We start from the raw sequence: 27,444 nt of genomic DNA, 5'->3' as shown, positions 1-27,444 counted from the left end.
GCGGGCAGTCGCAGTGAAGTCGTTCTTGTTATTCTTCTGCCCTTGGCTGTCTTATTTTAGACCCCAAAATGTTTCCACTGGGCCTGCGCTGTGTCTCTTTCATTGTGTGTTTTATGTGTTGACTTCATGTGTTTAATGATTTATTTAAGACATGTGGATACGGATACATTCGGATTACATTCTAAACCAGTTGATCCAGCCAAGGGCCTTGGTGCGTACTCGCCTCCCAAGTGAAGTCTTCTGTCTCAACTCTCGTGCATCATGTGACCTTTACAAGGAAAGCTCTTTCAAATCTGGATGAATGGATGGATGGATGGATGGATGGATGGATGGATGGATGGATGGATGGATGGATGGATGGATGGATGGATGGATGGATGGATGGATGGATGGATGGAAACTCCCTGTAAAATACAAATAAATGCAAAGTTCAAGTTTAAGCAGAGAAGGAGTCGTAAACGAGAAAATGTGTCACCTTTTCTTTCTGCTTGTCCTATTTGAACGTATACCGTTGTCGTTTGAAATTCTTGTTTTATATTCAGAAGTTACACTCACTGACTCTATCAGTCCAATGAGATTAGGCTCATTTTTGTCAATGTTCTATTCCTCATTTGTTATTGTTGCTATGCATTCAACTGCTTTTTATTATCTGAAAACAGCTTTATGATTGGGGTCAATGATTACATCTGCATCCCTGAAATCGAAGGATTGGCTAGTTGACAAATCCACATGTGCTTAAAGTGAAGTCAATGGTTGTCATTGTTCAACATGTTTAAATGGAAGTTAGAAACTCGTTTGTATTTGTACTCTTACAAAAAATAATGTGTCCGCATCATCATGGCGGAGGTGAAGTGAAAAGATGGCCCTTAGTAGTCCCAATCAATGCTATGACATAAAAGACTTGATATTTGTATGTTCGTAATTCCTGCAGTGGCTCCGTTCACTCAGTCTCCAGAGGTGGTCGTAAGAGTACGCTTGTGTTACTGTGAAAGTAGGGCTCTGGTGGACAGACTGTGATCTCTTGCTTGCACGCTTGCCTGTTGTGTGTCTCATGTTGTCACAGTGACCTCTACTGCTTGCTCGGTCACCCACCCAGCAGTGGCTGGTGGTTTATCACATCACATGCAAAAGCCATATGTCATCTTTTTCCTTCCCTTACATTGTCAAATATAGAAAACTTACATATATTTCTAGGTGTGTTTAATTTAAATGTATCATGTAAATTAAGTGTATCCTTTCTTCATTTCTTCATCAAAAAACCTGCTGAATATACCGAAATAAGGAAAGATATTGGTTGCAAAAAGTTAGCCTTACTTTTTTCATTTATAGAGGTGAACTCAGGATAATTTCAGCAACTCTCCTGTCGCCCAAGGAAAGAAGTCAGCGAGAGGCTTCATAGCATGCCCACAAGTGCCTCGCAAACATTGATCACATGACTTGTCTCTTATTGGTTGTAATACTTTGAGAAAGTGGTTTCTAAAGAAATGTATTTCAGGTACAGAATTCAGCCATTGAGTGTTTTTGTTGTTTGGGGTGAATTTGCAAATGCTCTGCAAGAAGGCTGGGGTTGATATTCAAATACTAGCTAACTTGAGAACTCTAAGACAGAATACAGTACTGACATCTTCACCACTGTGCAACTTACAATAAATAATATTTGTTCATTCCCATGGAAAAACCTCAGTTGAGATTAAAATCAGGTCAACCCTTATAGAAAACTATTTAGTAAGCTAAAAAAAAAGTAGCATCGCAAAAAAAAATATTACGATGCTGAGAGAGGAGTATAACTGTGTCGTTGCACCATCTCATATAGTATGCAATAAGTCTTATCTTCGATAGAGCCTCCCACAAATACTAAATGAATGTTTAGTCAGCCATCAGCGTGTTTGGTCCTCTTGAGGCATGTATGTGAGGGGAGAAGGATTTTCCGTGTCTCTGCTTTTCCCTCAGAGGAACCGGTCAATCTGCCTGGATGTAAATGATGTGTGGCTTTGACCGTGACCTGTCAAATATGACACATACACACGCACACACACACACACACACACACACACACACACACACACACACACACACACACACACACACACACACACACACACACACACACAGACAAACACACACACACGCACACACACACACGCAGACACGTACACGCACACACACAAAACGGTCATTGACACATACACTCGCCCACACAGACCTCTCATCCGTTTCTTGGATATCTTTTTTTTCCTGAGGGACTGTTGGTTCAAGAGGTCTGAGGTGTTGATTACTGCAGTGCGTGTGTGTGCGTGTGTGCGTGTGTGTGTGTGTGTGTGTGTGTGTGTGTGTGTGTGTGTGTGTGTGTGTGTGTGTGTGTGTGTGAGAGAGAGAGAGAGAGAGAGAGAGAGAGAGAGAGAGAGAGAGAGAGAGAGAGAGAGAGAGAGAGAGAGAGAGAGGAACAAAGAAAAAGGGGGGGCCTCTTTCAGTCTCTTTTAGTCCAATTTTCTCACATACAGAAAAAGTGACAGTTACATAGTTAGCTCAACTACTTTCAACGATATCCTAAACTTTTTGCTTTGCTGATGCCATGTCTTCTCTCCAGTGTTTTCAGTGTTTGGTCTTGACACCCTCTTTAATGTGATTATGATAAAGATATTACCAGCGGTTAAATGTGGTATCTGTGTGCACAGTATCTGCATGCATTTTCTTCTGAGAAGTGATACTGTGGAAGATACCTAATCCAGACTGATATTACACACTTATGTTGGTATCAGTATTGGTACATCCTTATTGTTTACTTAATGAAGTTGTCCTTGTGTGTATTTTTGCAACTCTACATTATGAAGGCTGGACGAAATAATTCTGTCCAGAGGGGAGAAAGTATTATGCGAACTAAGACCTAAAAATATGAAAACAAAATATATTTTGCAGACTGTCACTTGAGAAGTCAGTGCCACTTGATTGTGATCATGGGCAATATTTTGATCACACAATGCATTAACAGCTGTTTTTGCTTCCTTTCAGCAACAACGCCAGCTGGACCTGTTAACCATCACCAATTGTGGTAAGTCATTGGCTCTTTTCCACAATTTACTGAATTAGAACCACATCGAAATGGTGCAGTTGGTACCCTGGCAAAGACATTTTATTTTTGCGAGATGAACCTTCACATTTGGATGAAACCTCACGTGAGTCTTCATGCTGGGAACACATCACACAGTCGCGTCATTATTCCAGTGACGGAAGTTCTCAAGCTAAGAGGGGAAAACCAGATGGGAATGGCAAAGGGATTTAGAATGACCCATATGTCCAAAGTACCCGCGAGATGTAATGTGCTTTGATTAGAACCACACAGAAGTGAGACTCTTGCAGCGCAGGTTAATTTCAGGGGTTTACGTTGCAGCTGTTCTTACAGACGGCAGCAGTACCGACACTGGCTGGTTTTCACAGCTTGACAGAGAGGCACTCACAGTGAGGGAAGAGGTGGCAAGGAATGCGAGAGTGTGAGGAAGACTTAAAAGTACTGCAACACCTTATGCGGCTAAGTGACTAAGCAGCTAAGTTAAAAAAAAGACATACTACACGTGTGGGGTGACACTTTTTTCCCACCCTCTCGTCTGAGTTGTTGGTGTCTGAGTTGTTGGTGTCTGATCACGAAAACTACAAGGCAAATTTATGGATGACTTTGCGGTGTGGTGAAAGAAAAAATATCTGTTTTAAATCTGTGGAACAAAGGTGCAAAACTGCTGAATTTAAATGTAGGGGTTCGGCCCCGCTACAAGTTCTTCCTCTTGAGCAAGATTAAGCAGGAACGAGTCACTCTTCAGTTGAGCTAAATTAAAGGCTGATCGAAAATGCCCTAGTCATTCGAAGTATGACTCCCTCAACTTAGAATCACCTGTAGAAACACTTCTCGATGCATCATCTGTTTTTTACAAAGTGAAGCAGGGCAGAATCAGCAGCACATTAACTCACATTCTGTGGCTTAATGGCATTTGTCGATTGGAGGGCAAACACAAATAAATAATGATCGATTTTTGTTTACACCGCAAAACAGATAAACAACAAAATCAAGTCAGATCTGACCTCTAATATAGAAATTGCTTCCTTGCCTTGCATTGATAGCCAATCTTTTTCTTAGCTTCTTGCTTATCTATTGCGACTGCAGATTAGAATTGAGTATAGAGCAATAGTTCTTAACCTTGTAACCCAACCAGTTAATATGCTCATTTACTGAAAAAAAATGTAGCCACAAGGGGGCACAAGCCAGTGTCTTATTGTGGCGGTCCCAAGCCCGGATAAATACAGAGGGTTGTGTCAGGAAGGGCATCCGATGTAAAATTTCTTGCCAAAACAAATATGCGAATCAAACCTCTGAATCCCATACCGGATCAGTCGAGGCCCGGGTTAACAACGGCCGCCATTGGTACTGTTGACCTTCAGGGTGCCAGTGGAAAATTGACTACTGTTGGTCGAAGAAGGAGAGGAGGGAGGTGTGACAGGACGAAAAGAGAGAAATGGAACGCCAAGAATATAGAACTAAGAGTAGGAACTTTGAATGTAGGAACAATGACAGGTAACGGTAGAGAGCTGGTTGACATGATGCAGAGAAGGAAGGTCGACATACTGTGTGTCCAGGAGACCAGGTGGAAAGGGAGCAAGGCTAGAAGCTTAGGGTCATGGTTTAAGTTGGTCTATCATGGTGAAGACAGAAAGAGAAATGGAATTGGGGTTATCTTAAAAGAGGAGTTTGTTAGGAATGTCTTAGAAGTAAAAAGCGTATCAGATAGAATGATGAGTCTGAAGCTAGAAATTGAAGGTGTGATGTTCAATGTTCAAGCTGGCGGAGGAGGAGAAATTTTGGTTAGACTTTGATGAAGACATACAGAACATCCCGAGAAGTGAGAGGTTTGTAATTGGTGGAGACTTCAACGGACATGTTGGCGCAGGAAACAAATATGATGAGGAGGTGATGGGCAGGTTTGGACTCCAGATGAGGGACGCTGAAGGTAAGATGGTGGTTTACTTGGCTCAGAGAATGGAAATGGCTGTTGTGTATACTTTCTTTCAGATGAGACTGGAACATAGGGTGACCTATAAGAGTGGAGGCAGAAGTACACAGGTAGATTACATTTTGTGTCAATGGCGCCATCTAAAGGAAATCAGTAACTGCAAATTAGTGGTTGGTGAGAGTGTAGCCAGACAGCATAGGTTGGTGGTGTGTAGGATGATGCTGGCAATGAGGAAGATGAAGAAACCAAAGGCTGAAGTGAGTATAAAATGGTGGAGGTTGAAAAAGGAAGAGTGTTGCATGACATTTAGGAAGGAGGTAAGACAAGCACTGGGTGGGAAACAGGTCCTTCCAGATGACTGGCAGACTACAGCGAACATAATCAGAGACGCATGGTCAGAAAGTACTTGGTGTAACGAGTGGAAGAAAGGTAGATAAGGAGACTTGGTGGTGGAATGAGGAGTGTATACAGAGAAAGAGGTTCGCAAAGAAGAAGTGGGACACTGAGAGGACGAACGAGAGTAGACAGCTGTACAAGGAGAAGCAGCGCACGGTCAAAGTAAAGGTGGCAAAGGCCAAACAAGAGGCTTATGATGACTTGTATGCTAGGCTGGACAGCAAGGAAGGAGAGACTGATCTTTACAGGCGGGCGAGACAGAGAGACAAAGATGGTAAGGACTTGCAGCAGGTTAGGGTGACTAAAGATAGAGATGGCAATGTATAAACAGGTGCCAGTAGTGTGATGGCAAGATGGAAGGAGTACTTTGGAAAAATTGATGAAAATGAGAAGGAACAAAGAGTAGAAGATGTGACTGTTGTGGACAAAGACATAGAAAACATTAGCAAGGATGAAGTGAGGAGGGCGCTGAAGAGGATGAAGGGGGGAAAAGGCACTCTGGCCTCATGATTTACCAATGGAGGTATGGAAGTGTCTTGGAGAGGTGGCGGTGGTGTTCCTGACTGGGTTATTCAACAAGATCTTAGATGGTGAACAGATGCCTGAAGAATGGAGATGAAGTGTACTTGTGCCCATTTTTAAGAACAAGGGAGATGTGCAGAGTTGTACTAACTACAGAGGAATAAAGTTGATTAGCCACACAATGAAACTATGGGAAAGAGTAGTCGAAGCTAGACTAAGAGCAGAAGTGAACATTTGTTAGCAGCAGTATGGCTTCATGCAAAAAAGAGTACGACAGGTGCAGTGTTTGCTTTAAGAATGCTGATAGAGAAGTACAGAGAAGGTCAGAAGGAATTGCATTGTGTCTTTGTAGATCTGGAGAAAGCGTATGACAGGGTGCCCAGAGAAGAGTTGTGGTATTGCATGAGGAAGTCTGGAGTGACAGAAAAGTATGTCAGAGCGGTCAATATATATATACAAAACATGTATCATGACTGTAAGACAGTTGTGAGGTGTGCTGTTGGTGTGACGGAGGAATTCAAGGTGGAGGTAGGACTCCACCAGGGGTCAGCTCTGAGCCTCTTCTTATTTGCCATGGTGATGGACAGGCTGACAGACGATGTTAGACAAGAATCTCCTTGGACCATAATGTTTGCAGATGACATTGTGATCGGCAGCGAGAACAGGGAACAGGTGGCGGAGAAACTAGAGATGTGGAGGTATGCCTTGGAAAGGAGAGGAATCAAGATTAGCCGTAGCAAGACGGAATATATGTGTGTGAATGAGAGGGATCCAAGTGCAAGAGTGATGCTACAGGGAGAAGAGATAAAGAAGGTGGAGGATTTTAAGTACTTGGGGTCAACTGTCCAGAGCAATGCAGAGTGTGGAAAAGAGGTGAAGAAGCGTGTCCAGGCAGGCTGGAGCGGCTGGAGAAAAATGTCAGGTGTGGTGTGTGATAGAAGGCTTTCAACTATGATGAAAGGAAAAGTGTATAAAACAGTGGTAAGACCAGCCATGATGTCTGGACTGGAGACAGTGTCACTGAAGAAAAGACAGGAAGCAGAGCTGGAGGTAGCAGAGCTGATGATGTTGAGGGGTTCTTTTGTTGTGACCAGGTTGGATAGGATCAGGAATGAGTACATTAGAGGGACAACTCATATTCGAGGCTTTGGAGAGAAAGTCAAAGAGGTCAGACTGAGATGGGTTGGACATGTCCAGAGGAGAGAGAGTGACTACATTGGGAGAAGGATGCTTAGCCTTGAACTGCCAGGCAGGAGACCGAGAGGAAGACCGAAGGGGAGGTTTATGGATGTTGTCAAAGAGGACATGAAGGTAGCTGGTGTGAGAGAAGAGGATGCACAAAACCGGGATAGATGAGGACATTGATTCGCTGTGAAAAGAAGACTGAAAAAAATATTGAAAAATATGTGAAATACGTGGAAAAAAGTATATTTTTTTCATTAAGTCTGTGTAAGCTCTCAGTCGTACAGGAGTGGTCCATCGATGAGAAGGTTTCTTCAGCCGTCATCTGTACAATTTTGAAGGTTTCGGACGTTTCGCCTCCTATCCAAGAGGCTTCGTCAGCGAACTAACGTCTGACTGGTCGTATCGGCCCTATTTATATATCCCTAATGTCCAGGCATGGCGGCGCCGGACACAGCAATGATAGGTCCCTACTCTCAGGTTGGGGGGAGCAGAGGACCCCTCCCTGTGGCCCCACTGATTGTTCCTACATTCCTGACTAACGACTGGCCTATTTCCCCCACTCCCACCGGTATCACCTCATCAGCATTACGAATGTTGCCTAACCTGTTTTGCCTAAGCAGGCTATTGTATGAACGATCCAAATTGAACCTCACCCCACCAGACCGGTTTAAAGAAGGATTTTGTTGTTTTATAAGAATCGCTTCTTTTACCCCCCTTTTAAACCATCTATGTTCTTTCGCTAAGATTTTAACCTCATTGTCGTCAAATGAGTGGTTGCTAGCTTTTAGGTGCAAATGTACTGCCGATTGAGGCCCACTTGTATTATCCCTGCGATGTTGATAAAGTCTTTTTTGAGAATTTGTTGAGTCTCCCCAATGTACTGCTCTTTACAATTTTCATTCTTACAATGTATGGAATAAACTACATTACTCTGTTTTTCATTTGGTACCCTATCTTTTGGATGCACTAATTTTTGCCTTAGCGTGTTTATCGGTTTGAAATAAGTTGGAATTTTATGTTGCCAAAGGACTCTTTGTAATTTTTCAGAAACTCCTGCAATGTAAGGTACTGCTACTCCTCTCCTTTTTGTATCTTGAGAATTATTGGTTTCATTCCCTATTCTTTCTTTCTGACATTTTTTCAATGACCACTGAGGGTACCCACAGTTAGTGAGTGCTCTCCTGATATGTTTTGACTCCTTTTCTCTACCTTCAATGCTAGTTGGTATTAGTTTAGCCCTATGCTGGAGGGTTCTGATAGCTCCTAGTTTGTGTTGTAAAGGGTGGTTAGAGTCAAAAAGTAAGTATTGGTCAGTGTGCGTAGCCTTTTTTTCATTAATTATTCATGAAAAAAAATATTAATACTTAATATCTGGAGATATGTGAAATATATGAAAAAATAGTATATATATATATATATATATCGATATACCGATATTTTTTTACAAATTCAATATTTTAAAAATGCTTGATTTTTTTTTTTTTTTAATAAAAACAGAAAAACGGAAATAACATTTAATGACATCAGTATATATTTTTTGAAATTGTGCACAAAATGAACCAGCCACTGATGGCCAAATGGGCCTTTCATAACTAAGCGTCACCTTGAGTCGGGTGCGTCTTCACTTCCGTCCATCGAACCCCCCGTCGTCCGATTCACCGAACCGCTTGGGTTCAATCGAACCCAAGTTAAGAACAAATGCTCTCGCGCAATTGTTACCATTGCAGTCCAATTGCATGATGAGAAGTCTAAAAGTAGTGATATGCATTTTCAAACAAAAGTAACAATGAAGCATTAACCACTTGGGTGCCAACTGTTTCACAATCACATTTAGTAGATTTTCAGGGTGATGTAACTGCGATTATTTTTTTAAGCAAGCACTACTTTTAATTTACAAGTGATCATGATCCATCCATCCGCCCCAACGTTTATTTTCTGAAATGCATGTGCTCATTGTGGTTGGGCGTGAGCTGCAGTCAATCCCAACCGACAAAGCAAAAGCCACCTTGCCCTAGCATTAGCCAGCCGATCGCGGTGAGAAGCGTTCTCATTGTCACATATTTATGTCGCCTCGTCACACTGTCTTTCCTCATTGAACTACTGTGATCCCACTCTGTACATCTTCACACTGTAGCATCGACAGCAGGAGGAGACACTGCAGGCTAACCAACTTTATTACCCCAGTGGCTAACATGTGTTCAGGCATTGTGTTCATTTGACTAGCCAGTAAACAGTCTCACACCTAATTGACTGTATCAAAGTACGCAGGCTTTCACTGCTACACACCATATCTATACCATCTCCCTTCTCAGTGTTATTTCCCACACTCTTATGGGCATCACCCACGCAGAGACCCACTCCAACCTCTCTCAACCCTCCTTAATTGGACACTTGAGCGGCACGGGGCTGCATCTGGCTTCTGTTGAACACAGCCTGACATTTCAGACTGCTGACCTTTCAAGCCCCGCCACGACTAAATAATGATTAGTCCCGGCAATGCTTTTCACCACAGCAACGGCAACACAAATTAACTGCCGACGGGCGCACGCACACACACATACATACACACACACAAAACAAAAACACCTGAACGCTTTGTCTTCCCACAGTGAGAAAATGGGGTGCAGACATTGATTTGAAAAGCCATTGTCATTCTTTTGGTCCATCGATTAGATTGTCCTTTTCCATACGTGCAGTCGGCGCACAATAATGTGTTGTTGTAAATCAACTTGGCTCACCGCTCTTTAGTTTCGCCTTTCGCCTTTTATGCGCTCTCAGCATTACGGTGACAAAAAAAAGGTCAACTATATTCATGAAAGCCAGGCAAGTTTCAGAGGACATTGGCACATGAATTGAGAGTGTGTTCATCCAATGCAATGACAGGCATTTACTAAATGTATTGTGCTTCTCCATTTTGCTGTCAGAGCAAGGCAGCAATAGAAGGAATAGGAGAAGCAATTATTAGTGCAGCAATGGGGAAATTCAGTTCAAGAAAGTGTACTGTAGCAACACACAAAATGAAAAATATCCATCCATCCATGTTCCAATCTGTTTCATCCTCAGAAAGGCTCTTTAGGGTGCTGGATACTATATATATCTCAGCTGTCTTTGGGCAGAAGCGGAGGACACCCTGAACCGGTTGCCAGGCAATCGCAGGGCACACAGAGACAAACAAGTGTTGACGCTCACACCGAGGGACAATTTGGAGGGCATGTTTTTGCAATGTGGGAGGAAACCGGACGTATTTAAGCCGGGCAAGTAGGACGCCTCGTACTGGTGTTCAAAGTATTTATTTGTAGAACACCATGAAAACTAAAATACATGTTAATCAACAATCAATATTACCACAATCTCTTTGACAAGACATAAATAAGCAACATACAGTGTCTACCTTGTTAACCAAAAGTAGATAAACTGTAATCAGACTTTATCATTGTCTCTCTCTAGCAATTTCTCTTTCTATGCCTCTCTCTCTGCCTACTTCGTTCACATATCGAAACACATGACATGGAACCGGAAGTGATCCATGACAAAACATTACAAATGAAGAATTAAGAAGGATTTTAAGAAAAACATAAATACGAGGGTTTGTCCTCTTCTGATTTTAACGTTGAACTCATTCTCTGCCAGACGTGCAAAAATGTGTACACTCCAGTGCCAAGGTTTTTGTCATTGTCACTTGAATTCCAGGACACACAGAATATTAAGTATTACAACTACATAAACATTCAACGCAGCATAAGATCCCTGAAACGCTCTTCTTTCATCAGAAAAAAATAATTAATTCCTAAATTATATGTTATGAGTTATACTGTATGAGCTTGAAATGAGGGCAGCTGTCCAAAATAAAATACAATACAATACAATACATACATAGTGGTTTATATAGCGCTTTAACAACAGCTGAAGCTGGAACAATGCGTGGACATGGGAACAAAGGAAATATTGCCCCGTTATGGAAGGGAACACATTGCCAGAGGCCATGACCAGCGCCTTATTGACACCCAAACAAGAAGTAACAAAACCCGAAAAAAATTGGGAATGGCACTTAACATCATACTTTCAATTCCCAAATACATTCATTAATGCCAGTGAATGAATTAAGGGCATAGAAGAGATGAAAATATAAGAAAAATATAACAAATAAACAAAAGACACAATTTTTAAAATGTGATTAGATTAACTCGGGCCAGGTATGTTCTTTCAGTGTTTGATCAGAAAGCCTGCTCGATTCAATCAGAGCAAATTGTCCAGAGCCTGACAAAACAAATAAGCCCGTCACACGACCGCCATCATGTTCAAATATTAATTTATATATATATATATTTTTTTTTTTTTAAACGCTATGTTTGATGATGAGTGTAATGACACACACACATTTCAAAAGGTTGCGTTTTTTTCTTTCAAAAAGTCAATTGAGTCGCTATATTGTTTTTGATGTTCATGGTTTCCACTTTGGAACTCCTGGGCATGTCATTTTTGCCAGTCTTTATCTTTTGTCTCTTTGTTGCTGACCATAAACGACAAAGGTGGCCAGCAGTTCTTTAGAAGTTGCCCTGGGTTCCTTTGTTACCTTGTTGATGAGTCGTCAGTGTGCTCTTGAGGTAATTTCTGGAGCCTGGCCACTTTTTTTTTTCCTTTTGTGGATAATGACTATCATCATGGTTCACTGGAGTCCTAAACCTTTTGAAATTGGTTTCCAGACTGATAGATGTCAATTATCTTATTTCTTGTCTGTTCTTGAATTTCCTTGGACTGTGGCGTTTTCTCACAGCTTATACTGTAGCTGTATAAAATGGATTGGCCACACCTTGTTCATGATTTAACTAGGGGGGGCACTTCATTTTTCATCCACAACTTGGTTGCCTTGAATAATATTTCTTCTTCAATAAATAAAATCACCATTGAAAATGCATGTTATGTTTAAATGGCTTATCTTATATTTACATTTTAGTGCAACAATACTATATGCTGTATATGTGTATTCAACTATCAGTCCTGCTGGTCTAACTGTACATGAATAAGAAATATCTGAATAATTTTGTTCCGGCTTTTGAAAGCAGCATTAGTTTAAACATTCTTCATTACAGCTCTCCTTTCTGCAGATATATTTTTGTTCATCGCTTTGTTTCTCCAAGCAAACACAAGTACAGTTCAACACGAACCTCATTTTTACCCACACACAGAAACACAATCGTTTTAGTCACATTGTTTCCATGGAAACAGCATTCAGTGATGAATTTTAATTTCAAAGTGGGTCACAACTGCTCCGACGGAAGTACGGTGTTGATGAGATGCCACAAAACAATTTGCTCATGCTGCACAACTCACACGCACTTTAGACTTTCGGAGGGACTGTGTCGTGAGCGTGTGATGGTGATGGACCCAAAAAAAAGCAGGGAGGCAGGAGGACCGGGGAATCTAGAACAAAATCTGTGGGAAAAAACACTTACAGGGATACAGGGGGAATAATCCAAATACTCTATGTTATGGTGCATAAGACACGCCCCCAATGAATGGTGTATTTTCAAACGCTTTGTATAAGGCGCACTGGACTATCAGGCGCACCTTCATGAAAAACATGTTTAAAAAGTTTTCCATATAGAAAGCACACCACATTGAAAGGTAGAGGCTGTGGTTCTGTTGATTAGATTAGATTAGATTAGATTAGATTAGATTAGATTAGATTAGATTAGATTAGATTAGCCTTTATGAGTCTCACGGTGGAGAAAGTCACATTTCACAGCAGCAAAGTTATGAAAGTAAGAGGAAAGGAAAGGAAGAAGTAGAAAAACCCCTGGATGGATGTTCAATATTCTCCAGTTTCCTCCCACATTCATTCAAACATGCATAGGTAGGTTAAAACTCAATCTAAATTGTCCCAAGCTGTGAGTGAGAATCTGAATGGTTGTCTGTCTGTATGTTCTGTGAAAATGAATACTTTAATCAACTAATCGACTTTTACAACACAATAAATCGATCAGCTCGTGGATTGATGACATATTCAATTCTACCAATATTTGATATCTGCAGCTCTGCTATCAAGTATCCTAGAGTGACACACTCAGCCGCAAATTGCTTCAAAAGGACATACTGCCGCACTTCACCATTTCTGAAGTATTGAAGAAGAAAAGCTAAAGTAGTGCAGGTGATTTCAAATATGTCTGAACTATCTGTGACTATGTAGTTATGTCAACACAGCGTGGTGCATGTAGCAGATTGTGTTCATTGAATCTGTCATAGTTTGGTAAGCCGAGATAGATTATCTTCTGCTTTTTGTGGCAGCGTCATTACTGTCCAACTTTGAAAGAAATACTTTGATTGTCCCGCTTTGACTGGTGACCCTCTTTCTTTATTCTTGTTGCTTCAGCGGAAGATGTTTGCCAACCAACACTTCCCTCAACCACCCCGCCCCCCAAGTATTTCTGTAAAATAAGCATGATGAGTTTCTCGGTCCCTTTTTAAAATAAAACTGGAGTTCGGAGTGCAGTCTCTTAGGTTGGTTGCTGTGGTGCCATCCTCCTTTAATTAGAAACAATAAAAGTGGCGGTAACACAGCAAAAACACTGCAGCAAATTTGTAAAAATGGCGAGGACACACTGAGCGCAATCTCCTGCCTGGTGTACATATAGACCTGCGTTGATAGAAATCTTTGGGAGAGGGCTTAAATTTCTGCTTGAAAGACTTTCCTTTCAAGCTGGCAAGCTGCAGAGATTTGTTTCTGCGCAGGCACCTGAAAAGAGGCAGGAAACAAGCAATACTAAAGGGAGAAAAAAAAGAACCTGGTGTTTTAGAAAACATGCTTTTGTTTAAATTATCAGCTGTGAAAAGGAAGCTTCCTATTATTGACCTAATTATGTATCGTGACAGTGTCAATTTGCATATTTTATCTGCCTCTTCTCTATGTGATAGAGCGCTTCCATTTTGTTGTGGTGTAAAAAAAAAATAACACGAAAAAGGGGGATGGCTGCCGCTGATAGAGAAGAAGCGAGGTTGGGAGCCTTTGCCGCTTCATATTGAGCAGTTTGTTTGATTGAATGCTTTCCGCAGCGTGGCTAAATCATCAGCGGTATGCTAATGAACATTGGAACTGGGATGCTAATGTAACATACGGGGAGTGTGGCTTGGTGAGCCAGGCGAGTTTCGTATTTTCAATCCGGAGCCGTGGCCACATATTGAAAATATTTGTCGTCCAACAATTACTTACCCCACGCCCAAATGTTCTCGGCAAATATGACCATTTCATGCCATGTACACACAGTGGGTCGGCTGTGTGTTTCTTGTTGCTGCGTGCAGGGAACAAGAGTGAGCGTTGCCCATCCTCTTTGACCCAAGAATGGGGATGTGACCAAGACGATAAATAGGCTGGAGGCTCTGAGATGATTTCTTTGTCACCAGTGGAGCCACCAGTGTTGCCGAGCACTGCTGTGGAGCAAATCCTCCCACAGAGCACTGATTGTATTTTTGTTCCGCCGATCCTTTTGTGTTCATAGCTTAGGGACTAGATAATAGGGGTTGATGCCACTCAGTGTCCCTGTTATGGCTGGTGGATTGAGTTCTCGGACTTGTGTGTGTGTGTGTGTGTGTGTGTGTGTGTGTGTGTGTGTGTGTGTGTGTGTGTGTGTGTGTGTGTGTGTGTGTGTGTGTGTGTGTGTGTGTGTGTGTGTGTGTGTGTGTGTGTGTGTGTGTGTGTGTGTGTGTGTGTGTGCATGTGCGTGGGTGTGTGTGTGTGTGTGTGTGTGTGTGTGTGTGTGTGTGTGTGTGTGTGTGTGTGTGTGTGTGTGTGTGTGTGTGTGTGCGTGTGTGTGTTTGTCTGTGTGTGTCGCTGCTATTCACAGGCACATGGAATGTCTTGGCATCCGGGCCGTGTGCTGAAATTTCCATGATTACTAATGTCACGGCTAAATAAAATGTTAATCGGACAACCTGCCACTCAGCTAAAGCCCCCCACGAGAATGTTCAATGTCACAAACAATGCAGACCTCACCTTGCCAGCAGTTACACACCAAAATGGTCAAGGTCGTTGTCATCTTGGTTTTCCTACTCACTTATGGTCTACGTATGCCAAGTGGATATGTATTGCACTGTATATATAAATAAAAAAAATGTTGAATTATTAATTTCCATAGGGAAAATCCACAGTTAATTGCCCTGTTTTCTCCGAGGGGGTCAGCCGTCAGGTTCAGGAGCATTCCTTTAAATCCGGCGAAAACGCCAGTCAGCTGTCCTACGTGTGACTTTGTACTGACCTCTAATGGAGAGGGGGGAACCATACAGAGAGGTTATTACAGGACAGTGACTGCTAATGGCAATTAAACCGTCACCTTAAGTGTTGCTTTCACGATTCTTTAAGAAAGCAGTCATGAAAAAAAATGGTCACATGCGAGTCACTCTGTGATTGAGCGTCGGCAGACGATGAATGAGTCATTGATGATATTAAGTGTGATTTCAACCGACTGTGTATAGTATGACTACTTTTTTTCCATATGTAATGGATTCGGCTGTACTTTGATTCCATTACCCAGTATCACTTTAAACACAATCTAAGTGATGCTTGAAATGATTTGTACATTTATGGAAGACAGATTTGAAATTAATTGTGTATGTTCCAGCTGTAGGGTGAGAAAAGAATGCCACATTAAGAAAGCATCAAATCACATGTGCCACATGTATGGCACCCCTGATGTTAACACAGTACGGCTCCCTTTTGCCAACAAAACTGAATTGTCTCAGTTCATAATAATCATCTCCCATAATGTATTACAAGATGGGAGAATACAAAAAAGACAATTTTGATTATTCATCTTTCCGCAATCTTTCTAAATCAAAGAGCAACCTGGGTATTGTGCTCTGCACTCTTCTCTTTAGCTCACTGTACAGGTCTCCAAAGGGGTTGAGTACTGGGGACCTATGACCAGGGTAAGAACTTGATTATGTTTCTTGGGAACCATTTTTTCAATTTTTATTTTGAGATTATGCTTCTACAATAACAATTTAATTTATTTGAAGGCTTTAACACATCTTAACCCATTTACGCCGAGCTTGTTCATCGGAACACAAATAAATAAATTTTTAAAAATTCAAAATAAAATCAAAACTGAGTATCAAATAGGTTCAGACGGAGTATTTAACAATAATATAATTATATAGAATTAATAATAATTAATGTGACAAGAAACAACATTAATGCATTTGAAAATTTATTTATCTGTGTTCATTTGAACACACTCAGCTTAAATGGGTTAAAGAGGGCTACCCATTAATGATATGATGGAGGGTGTATGTGATATACTTATTTTACAGGGCTGAATACTTGCCTGAACTATTTCAAGTGTAAAGCCAGAAACAGACAGTATCAACAGAAGAATCTGAGTGACCTTGACCACCGTTCACATGACAGAAATTTAAGTGTCTGGTCACATGTTTAGTCAACTGCACTATTTTTCACTGCACCGTCCGTCAACGTACCCTCTTTACACCTGACCGTTGCACTTGACACCATCACATGGAGCCCCCATCCGCCAAACAAGAAGCAAGTGTTGAGTTGACCCAGGTTTTAGCTGCCATTATCTGTCAGATGCGGTGTGAGCCCGGCCACCAGACGGTGGTTGGCGCTGGTTGCTCAGCCAATCCCAGCAGCTCTCTGCTGTCAGCGCGGCAATAAAAGTTCTCTGTCTGACAGCAGCCCTGGAGGATACGATAAAAGAGGTAAAGACGCTGATGGGGGAGCATGGGGGGGGGTTGCGATGCCATTAGGGTGAGCTGTATTCTCACTGACTAAACCTTGCTCACGAGCCATCTGCTGGAGTATGTATGTGTGTGTGTGTGTGTGTGTGTGTGTGTGTGTGTGTGTGTGTGTGTGTGTGTGTGTGTGTGTGTGTGTGTGTGCGTGCGTGCGTGCGTGTGTGTGTGTGTGTGTGTGTGTGTGTGTGTGTGTGCGTGCGTGCGTGCGTGCGTGCGTGCGCGTGTGTGCATGTGCGTGCGTGCGTGTGTGTGTGTGTGTGTGTGTGTGTGTGTGTGTGTGTGTGTGTGTGTGTGTGTGTGTGTGTGTGTGTGTGTGTGTGCGTGCGTGCGTGCGTGCGTGTGTGTATGTATGTATGAATGCGTGCATGCATGCATATCCCTACATGTACTTGTTGTGTATCTCTTGTAAGTGGACATTATGCCTTATTGTAAACTTCGGTGAGACCTGATGGCCATTTTTTGCACTGATTAAATATCAGATTTGCAAGTCTACTTTAGAAGAACAAATTATAAAACACTTTACCGACAGATGGAAACAGGGCCACAGCAGGAGCTCGAGCGGTCCTAATGAACCGAATTGACTGACACTGAAATATGATGAGTATTTCTTTGGTCGAGTTTTATCTTCCTTATGAAGAAGATCAATGTCTCCTGGACAGATCATTGTCTATACACAGCATGGTACAGCCGTTGTTGATACCTTTCTAAATAGTTAATGAGGCATTTATTTACAGCGAGGCAGGTGTGTGATTGCCTGCCCCTCATTCGCTCAGGCTCTGTTGCTGTCTCTTTTTGGGCCCCTCTAGCATAGCTTGCAGATTCTTTGATGCTTGACTGTTCATTTCATGGGCTATCACCTTTTAAATTGGTGAATGCTACTGTCACGCTTGATTAGAAATTTCTGTGGATCTAATTATGAGGCATTATAAGAAGAGGACAGCCTCCAGCCAAAGGAGGAAAATGGCGTTTGCACAACGTGTAAACAATGGTTATTGATCATGGAATGATGGGGTCTTCCAAAAAGCTTCTTCACAATGTCAGTTTGGCCGATATTTTTCAAATTAAATCATCCTTATAGAAAGTTACATCAAGTAGAAACCCCTCTGTGGGTGTTGAGGTTGGAATGGGAATCCGTGACTCCTGTCACAAAACTGTGACAATCAATACTGTATTAAGAAACTATGGAAAAAATATGAGGGTGTGGCCACATTTCAACAAATATTGTTTTGTGAGACAGCCCAACAAGCATTGACACTACTGGTGTCAAGGTCAAGCCCCTGGGGCAAAATCTGGCCCGCCACATCATTTTGTTCGACCCGTGAAAGCAAATCAAGCATGTCAATTGCCATGATGCAAAACCAAAATTTCAAATTGTCATATATAAACCACAGTAATAGTCATTATTCTTGACTTCAGATTTTAGAACTAGTTACTCATTAATTTGTTGTGCGTTCTGTATGTAATACGTGTCGGAGATGAAACATTCAAATGGTCTCCCCAAATTCTTAACGACACTCAAGAGGAAACCGTAACTACACTGTCGCCTACGGCAAAAAATGAGTTGGACACCCTGATTTACACTGTTGAGAGTCCTTGTGATAATGTTCATTCATGTGTATTTTTATTTATTTATTTATGTTTAAACACGTAAGGCCTGCCACATAACTTGGCTGCAACTGACTCAACCATCGCACTCCAATAAAGTGCGACAGCTTGTTTTAATAAGCCGCTGACGATCTGCAACTGATTTTAACTACTAAAAAACAAATAAATATATAAAACGGAATTGCCACTGAACAGCTTTGCAATGTCGCAGATGAAACGGGCAATCCATAATGGCATGTCGTATAACGGTTGCTTTAACAACCAAAATGAACATTTGTGGTGATAGGCAAGGTTCAGCTGGTGACCACCAACTCGAAAACATGGTGTTAAAATCTACTCCATCGTGGGTTCCAGTAATACTTCACAAGAGCTATTATTTCATACGTACTGTACATTGAAAAAGAAAAGTGTTGGAGAGTATCCATGAATGGATCCAACAATGAGTTAAATAACTATGCTCTCTGCTTTTAATTCCTGCTCTTTTCCTCTTGGTATTAATTTAAAACTAAAGCAAGTAGGGGAGACAATTGTGCCCTGTTGTTTTGGGCCCAATGATAAAATACAATAAATAACCATACAGTGTAGGGGGTGTCTCAATATATATACAGTTTATGTATATTTGTTTATTTTTTTCTGCTTGTAATTGAAACGGATTTACGTGGGACGGGTGATGTAAGAAAATCTCTTTTCGTCAATGGATGCTACAGCTTTGTGTTTGCTTTCAACATTTAGCTTGTAGCAGACGTGCACATTTCACCATGATGTCCCTGATCCATTGGTAAAAAAGACGCTTTGATCCTCTACTCTTCATACAACAAAGAAGGTTCAGAAAGTGCTTAAGTTTGAATGACTGTCTGTGTTTTTTGTTTAGTGTCACATTATTTGATACTGGCTTCCTTTATAGCTGGTTCTGTATTTTGTTTTTCTACTTCTTCCTTTCCTCTTACTTTCATCACTATGTTGCTATGAAATGTAAATTTCCCCACTGTGAAACTAATAAAGGCTAATCCAATGATGCTGTTTATATTCGCATAGATAAGGAAATAGAGCTTGATATTTGAGAGATTGAAATTTGCTGTTGACTAATCTTTCTATTTTGCAATCAATAGCCCTTTCCCACTCTATTTTTTGTTTGCTGTTGTTTTATAGCTTGAGATGTCGCAAAAGCTTTCAACATCTAGCTTGTGTTAGACGTGCTCATTCCACCATGGCGTCCCTGATCCACTGCAAAAAGGGCGCTTTGATCCTCTCCTCTTTCATCTAGACAAAAGTCACAAAGAGGGAACAAAAAGCTGAAGAATGAAGAACTCTCTGTCTTTGTGGTGTCATATTGGATTGGATTGGATTTGCCTTTATTAGTCTTGCAGTGGAGAAATTTACATTTGACAGCAGTAAAGTGATGAAAGGAATGAAATATTATTTGTTATTTAGTTTTTTTGTTTTTTTTTAACTTTATGGTACTAACGACACACACACCCTGGGAGTGGGGGTAATAGGCCAGTTGTTAGTCAGGAATGTAGGAACAATCAGTGGGGCCACAGGGAGGGGTCCTCTGCCCCCCCAACCTGAGAGTAGGGACCTATCATAGCTGTGTCCGGCGCCACCATGTCTGGACATTAGGGATATATAAATGGGGCCGATACGACCAGTCAGACTTTAGTTCGCTGACGAAGCCTCTTGGATAGGAGGCGAAACGTCCGAAACCTTCACTTTTGTACAGATGACGGCTGAAGAAACCTTCTTATCGATGAACTTTATGGTACTTCCGGGTTGAGTGAAAGCTGGCGCGGGAGGCTGCCGCTGCTCACACGCAGAAAAAAATATCCTGTGACTGTAAAGTGTCCTTGAGAGTTTTGAAAGGCGCTTATAAATGAAATGGATGATTATTATTATTATTATTATTATTATTATTATTATTATTATTATTATTATTATTATTATTATTGTTATTATAAAAGCAAAAAAAAGCACGAAAAAGTCACTGTTCCGCTTGACAAATTTCTTTTCATTAAAAAAAATGGAGTTAAATATTTGGACGGCCCAGTAGACGAGTGGTTAGCACGCCGGTTTCACAGTGCAGAGGTCATGAATTCAAGATCCAGTCCAGCCTCCCTGTGTAGAGTTTGCATGTTCTCCCCGGGCCCACGTGGGTCCTCCGGTTTCCCCCCACGTTCCAAAAACACACATGGCAGGCTGATTGAACAATCTAAATTGTCCCGAGGTGTAAATGTGAGATAGAATGGTTGTTTATCTCTGTGTGCCCTGCGATTGGCTGGTAACCAATTCAGGGTGTGCCCCATCTTGGCGCTCGAAGACGGCTGGGATAGGCTCCAGCACCCCCGCGACAATAAAGAGGATATAGCGGTCTGGAAAATGGATGGATGAATAGATAATTAATTAAAATATAGATAAAATAAAAATAATAATTCTCTGATTTTTGTTCTGTACATTGTGTTTTTGATGGAAACCAACCCATATTCTTCGAATATGGTTCGACGACGGAGGATCAGAAAAAAGAGTAACACATTTTTCAGATTAAAGTGATTGGATTGGATTGGATTGGATTGGATTGGATTGGATGGATTGGATATGCCTTTATTAGTCTCACAGTGGAGAAATTTATATTTCACAGCAGCAAAGTGATGAAAGGAATGAAAGTAGAAAAACGAAATACATGAGCTGCTGGAAAAGCAGCCACTGTTGGGGCGCCGTCTGTCTGGAACCACCCTTTTGGTGGTTCCAGAGTTAATATTTACTCAACACATTATTCTGTGTCTTGAAAAATCAGTGGAAACGCAGTCAACAAAACAGCAATATGGATAATTTTGCTTTGAAAACACCCAGTGATTGAGTGTATGTCATGTTTCGGTTTGCGACCGAGTGGCACTGTTGGGCCCCGCCTGCAGCTGCAGAGGTGTTGGTCGTTTTAATCAGTGGCAGTTAAAAGGGCTCCATTCGGTGTCAGGTCACCCTGTTTCACCCTGTCAGGTTTGTTTCACCTTGTCAGGTTTTACTCATGGATTTGTTTGCTACTTTGAACCTTTCTGTTTTGATAACTTTGTTGATTTTTTTTCCTGATGACTTTATTTAATACATTTGACAAATACACGCATGTTTACTGCATCTTTTTCTTCATTTCACTTTAAGTGGCACGTGGATGGTGTTTGCATTCAGATGCTTTGGTCATAGTGCGACGTTGCCAATCGTCATCTCTCTCACACACAGACACACAGACACACCTGGACCAGCATCTGCGCATCCTGCCGAGCTGCAGATTGGCACAGGTGCCACGTCGAGATTGGTTGTCTGCGTGCTGTTAAATTCATTTAAGCCACTTTTTCTCCCCTAAATTTGAATGACCTCTACTTGTTCTCATCGACTTTTCACGCACACAACAGCGTACTTGCGTTCGGGATTCATTTATTTAATCCCGACATCCATCTGTCCGTGAGTCGGTCCGTTGGAACTCTGTGATTCCGAGAGCGACGCGACAACGATGACGTGTGTTGCCGCAGTCTAATTCCATCATCAGCATCATTACTGCTATTATCCCGTGTCTCCCTTTAATGCAGGCTAATGGATGACCAATTAAGATAGATGAGCCTGGCAGTGTGGAGTTAATAGCCAAGACATGGTGTCTGGCTTCCATCCTGACTCCCGCAGTGTTTTTATGGCTCAACTGGTCCGATTGATTACAGCCCCCAAAATGTTATTGTTGTTATTGTTGTCCCGGGCTCCTATTATGCACTTTGGTTCATGATCATGGGGCTCGCTGGATCATCAGCTGATTAGCATGAAATCTTTAGACTGAAGTTCAAACGTTGTCAAGTTCCCAGAGACAATTATTGGTTTTAATTGTGACTCTTAATGCCATTAAAATCCTCTTTTATACATGCCCACAATAATGAATATGTCATTTGATACTTCACGAGCGTGGATTCTACATTTACACAAGCTTTTCTTCTCTTTTTAAAGTATGATTGAAAGACTTCCAAACAAACTGAATGAACTCTAGATATTTAGGACAACAGATGCCGTGCGCTTTGAATTGCCAGTAAGTTTAATTATAATCCACTTTGAATGTGCTGTGACATTGATGGAGAAAAATGACATTCAAGTCCAAATGCTTCCTAACTTGGGACACATTTGTGATGCGTTCATAAGTCATATTTTGGTTGCATTGTTCTTTTTTGATTATTCTTTTCTTTTTCTTGCTCCAGCAATGATCGGTTTTCATTGTTTTCCAAAACCAAAGGCAAGCCTTTTTTGCACTTTAGAGCTCTTCCACACTTGATTCTAGCTTTGCTAAAACTGGAATACAGTATTGCTTTTATTGGTAAATATCGAACATTGCTGTTCCCTTAATTAATCAGGGAACGATTCATGAATCTCAACGACAATACCTCAACAAATGCAGGAGGTGTATTATGCCATGCTAAATGAGGATTGCTTGTCCTTGGCAGAGATTTGAGCTTCACCGAGTGCCATTCTGTTGCTTTTATCTTTTTAATGTGTGTGGCACTTGAATAATCACAGTTATTTGCATTAACAAGGAGATGCTGAACTCGTTGTACTAAATTCATCCTGTCTACTTGATAACTAATGTTAAGCAGATTCCTTACTTACAGACAGTGTATTGAAGGCGGAAGTAGTCGCCGAAACATGTCAGGTATTTGAACACCGACAATACACTGTCTGTAAGTAAGGAATCTGCTTAACATTAGATGCTGAACTATTTTGGAGGAAGGAAGAAAAGCTAAAGCTCCAAAACAATAAATATATTTAATTTTTGACTGTGCATACTGAATATGTCTATTACATTTACATGCAAATACATTTTCTTTCATCATCTAAAAGCACAAACGTTACCCATGTGATCGTTCCCTTCCGTGTGATATTAAGGCAGAAAGACCAACATGGAATTCAGCCATCCATCAAACAAACACATCTTTTATGTTTTTAGTATTAGTTTTCCATTAACTTTTCCATACCCAAAGGGACAGTGGAATGTATTTCTATTTAAGAAAGTGCTTTACAATTGTATAAAATGCCCACAGGCAGTAGAACTATGATCTGAACCATTGAAAAGAAACGCCCTTGCTTCAAAAACACAGCAGCTTTGTGTGGCCAAATCCAGCCGCCTGGAGAACAGTGCGTAACACAAGTTTCGATGAACAATAATCCTCTGTTCTGTTTGTTAAGTGCCTGCTCAAATCTCTTTGCTATTCGCCCGTTTTCCTATGATAGCCTTTGAACCTATGATCAAGTAGCAGTTTGAACAGCTGATCTATTGGCTGTGCACACTGTCACAGATAAGTGAAAATGTCACACAGTGAAACTCTTGGTTTTTCTATGCAGATTCCTACAGTCAAATTTTAGCTGGGCATAAGCCTTGCAAAAAAAAAAAGTTGTCCGAGTCACCGTTGCTTTGTGTCCTCTTTTTAGTGTTTAGACACACATCACAATAAGCAAACACCGACGGAGTCAAAACATATCAGGAGAGCACTCACTAACTGTGGGTACCCTCAGTGGTCATTCAACAAATGTCAGAAAGAAAGAATAGGGAATGAAACCAATAATTCTCAAGATACAAAAAGGAGAGGAGTAGCAGTACCATACATTGCAGGAGTTTCTGAAAAATTACAAAGAGTCCTTTGGCAACATAAAATTCCTACTTATTTCAAACCGATAAACACGTTAAGGCAAAAATTAGTGCATCCAAAAGATAGGCTACCAAATGAAAAACAAAGTAATGTAGTTTATTCCATACATTGTAAGAATGAAAATTGTAAAGAGCAGTACATTGGGGAGACTCAACAAATTCTCAAAAAAAGACTTTATCAACATCGCAGGGATAATATAAGTGGACCTCAATCGGCAGTACATTTGACCTAAAAGCTAGCAACCACTCATTTGACGACAATGAGGTTAAAATCTTAGCGAAAGAACGTAGATGGTTTGAAAGGGGGGTAAAAGACGCGATTCTTATAAAACAACAAAATCCTTCATTAAACCAGTCTGGTGGGGTGAGGTTCAATTTGGATCGTTCATACAATAGCCTGCTTAGGCAAAACAGGTTAGGCAACTTTCGTAATGCTGATGAGGGTCGTTATGGTGATACCGGTGGGAGTGGGGGTAATAGGCCAGTCGTTAGTCAGGAATGTAGGAACAATCAGTGGGGCCACATGGAGGGGTCCTCTGCCCCCCCAACCTGAGAGTAGGGACCTATCATAGCTGTGTCCGGCGCCACCATGTCTGGACATTAGGGATATATAAATAGGGCCGATACGACCAGTCAGACTTTAGTTCGCTGACGAAGCCTCTTGGATAGGAGGCGAAACGTCCGAAACCTTCACATTTGTACAGATGATGGCTGAAGAAACCTTCTCATCGATGGACCACTCCTGTACGACTGAGAGCTTACACAGACGTAAATAATAATAATAATAATAATAATAATAATAATAATAATAATAATAATAATAATAATAATAATAATAATAATAATAATAATACATTTCATTTATAAGTGCCTTTTGAAACTCTCAAGGTCACTTTACAGTGACAAGATCAATAACTTTTGATTTTAAAATGTTTCTTCCTTTAAAAAAGGTTGGACATTTATATCAAGGTGCTAATGTCAATTTTTAATGATTTTTTTTTGGGTGCATAGTTTAAAGCAAGGCTGTCAAACTATTTTTTTTCCACGGGCCACCTTGTAGTTACGGTTTCTTCTCCGGGTCCGTTATGAATTTGGGGAAGAATGTTTAATCCCCTCCAGATTTACAGAACACAACAGAAAGTCCACAATTAGTGGAATCTTTTAGTTTACGAATCTGTCTGTTGCCTGTGCCACATGGACAAGTATTTTATGAACGCTGTCAGGAGTGTAGTCGATGAAGTGCTGCATCCATGAGTAAAAATGTGCAGTGCTTATTTTTGCCGCACTCTCGATTGTGTCCTACTTTTACGCGTCTGAGATTTTTGTAGAATTCAAATTCCACGCCCTTGCTTGGCTCCTGGTTTTCGTTCTACCAAGTCACAAATCGCCATTGGACGAGGACAGTCCTTCTCAAATCGGACACAGATCAACCAATTTTGGATATTCTTATTTATTTACATAAGGAAAGAAGATTTGAGAGATAAGCGGTTGAGCTACAAGGATAGTCATGGAACATTTTTTTTAAATGACTGCTTTAAAAATAATTTTGTTCAGTCCAGAAAGACTTTTATAAACATATATAAACAAGTAAATGAAATGATGAAATGATGAAATGTAAATTTCTCCTCTGCGAGACTAATAAAGGCAAATCCAATCCAACCTGTTTATATTTTAGGAGATACACAATGACCCATCCATCCATCCATTTTCCGTACCGCTTATTCCTCATTAGGGTCGCGGGGGGTGCTGGAGCCTATCTCAGCTGTCTTCGGGCACGAGGCGGGGGACACCCTGAATTGGTTGCCAGCCAATCGCAGGGCACACAAAGACGTACAACAGTTACTCTCACACTCACACCTAGGGACAATTTAGAGTGTTCAATCTGCCTGCTATGCATGTTTTTGGGATGTGGGAGGAAACCGGAGGACCCGGAGAAAACCCACACGGGCCCGGGGAGAACATGCAAACTCCACACAGGGAGGCCGGGGTGGGACGCGAACCGGCGACCTCTGCACTGTGAAGCCAGTGTGCTAACAACTCGACTACCGAGCCGCCCACACACCCATTTTGACCCATTTTTTTCCCAATACATATTTTGGTAAGTGAAAAAAAAGGATTTAATCTTTCAATTATAACAGAAACTTGAGTCAAAGTCTAAGTCAGCTTTATTGTCAAATATGTTAATATGCATGACATACAGCACAGATGAAATTACTGTCCTCTCGGACCTAGCGTGCAAGGCACTGATCATGAAACGTATTCTGAAACATCACTGTTCAACGTGGAGCTGCAATTAAATATTGGTAAAACTAAAACTGTCAGTTATGTTCAGCAGGGTTTTCGTCATTAGTTGAAGGTCACTGATGATGTAACTTTGAATCAACTTTAGGGTGGGTCATCACCTACAGATAAGAAAGGGCCTTACTTTAAGACTACAGTTCAGTTTTTGTTTGACTTCCTCATTCCAAAAAAACAAGCAAACATCAAAGCAACAAGATGTTCTACATGTGCTTTGGGATTGGAGGGTGGTGCATCATACTGTGTCGGAGCAAAACAAAAGAAACCAACAACAAATGTGAGCTGGTTCATTTTTGGAACATTGAATTTAGTTACCAAAATGTAGTTATGAACTAAGAACTGACCATGTTTATTTTGAAATGAGTGAACTAAAATTTGAACTACTTCAAAAAGAAAGTGAATTTTCCCAACACTGGTGAAGATGCGCATGGCAGTGAATCAGTCTGTGGATGTCTAGCGGCTAAATTCAAGTGGGGTGGGGTGAAATGACTCCGAAAGACACGGCATTTGGACACATGAAACAGTCCTTGTTGAGTACAGGTGTCAAAGTCAAGGTCGTGGGGACAGATCGTGGAGGCAAATCAAGCATGTCAAGTTACATGATGTTTGCTAAAGTCTGAACCAAAAATTCTAAATATAATATGCCATCCATAGTAAGTCATTATTCAGATTTTCAAAACGATTTGTTGCCCTCTGTGGATACAATAGTTACTGTATTTTCGGGTGTATAAGGCACATCCAAAAACTTTAATTTGATTCAAAAAAATGACCCTGCACCTTTTACACAGGTGCGCCTTATATGTGAAGTAATATTGAGCCACAACAGGTCTTGCAACTACTGTCAGCAGCCACTGACACTGTAGAAGAAGTAGTGTGTAACCCCAGCCTCTATTGTAGCCGCCCATAATGTGGTGTGCCTTCTATATGGAAAACGTTTATATATTTATAGTGTTTATTATAACACAAGCATCGGACGTTACTATCTGTTATATTTGGAAAACTTTTTTTCATGCAATGATGCTGCGCCTTATAGTC

General features: G+C 41.1%; 1 protein-coding gene across 1 annotated transcript in view; it reads left to right on the top strand.

The window, feature by feature from the left end:
* The window catches only part of agbl4 (AGBL carboxypeptidase 4), a 332,043-nt gene that overhangs the window by 217,277 nt on the left and 87,322 nt on the right, over nt 1–27,444 (top strand). Inside the window, exon 6 of the mRNA XM_089000385.1 lies at nt 3,010–3,049. Within this exon, the coding sequence (XP_088856511.1) occupies nt 3,010–3,049 (40 nt within the window). The remainder of the gene's footprint in view (nt 1–3,009; nt 3,050–27,444) is intronic.

This window comes from Hippocampus bargibanti, linkage group LG07 (assembly GCF_051943395.1).
Source record: "Hippocampus bargibanti isolate YZ-2025 linkage group LG07, ASM5194339v1, whole genome shotgun sequence".
In the NCBI taxonomy this organism is placed as follows: Eukaryota; Metazoa; Chordata; class Actinopteri; order Syngnathiformes; family Syngnathidae; genus Hippocampus; species Hippocampus bargibanti.
The sequence above is the reverse complement of the archived record's forward strand: the minus strand, read 5'-3'. Positions and strand labels throughout refer to the sequence as shown.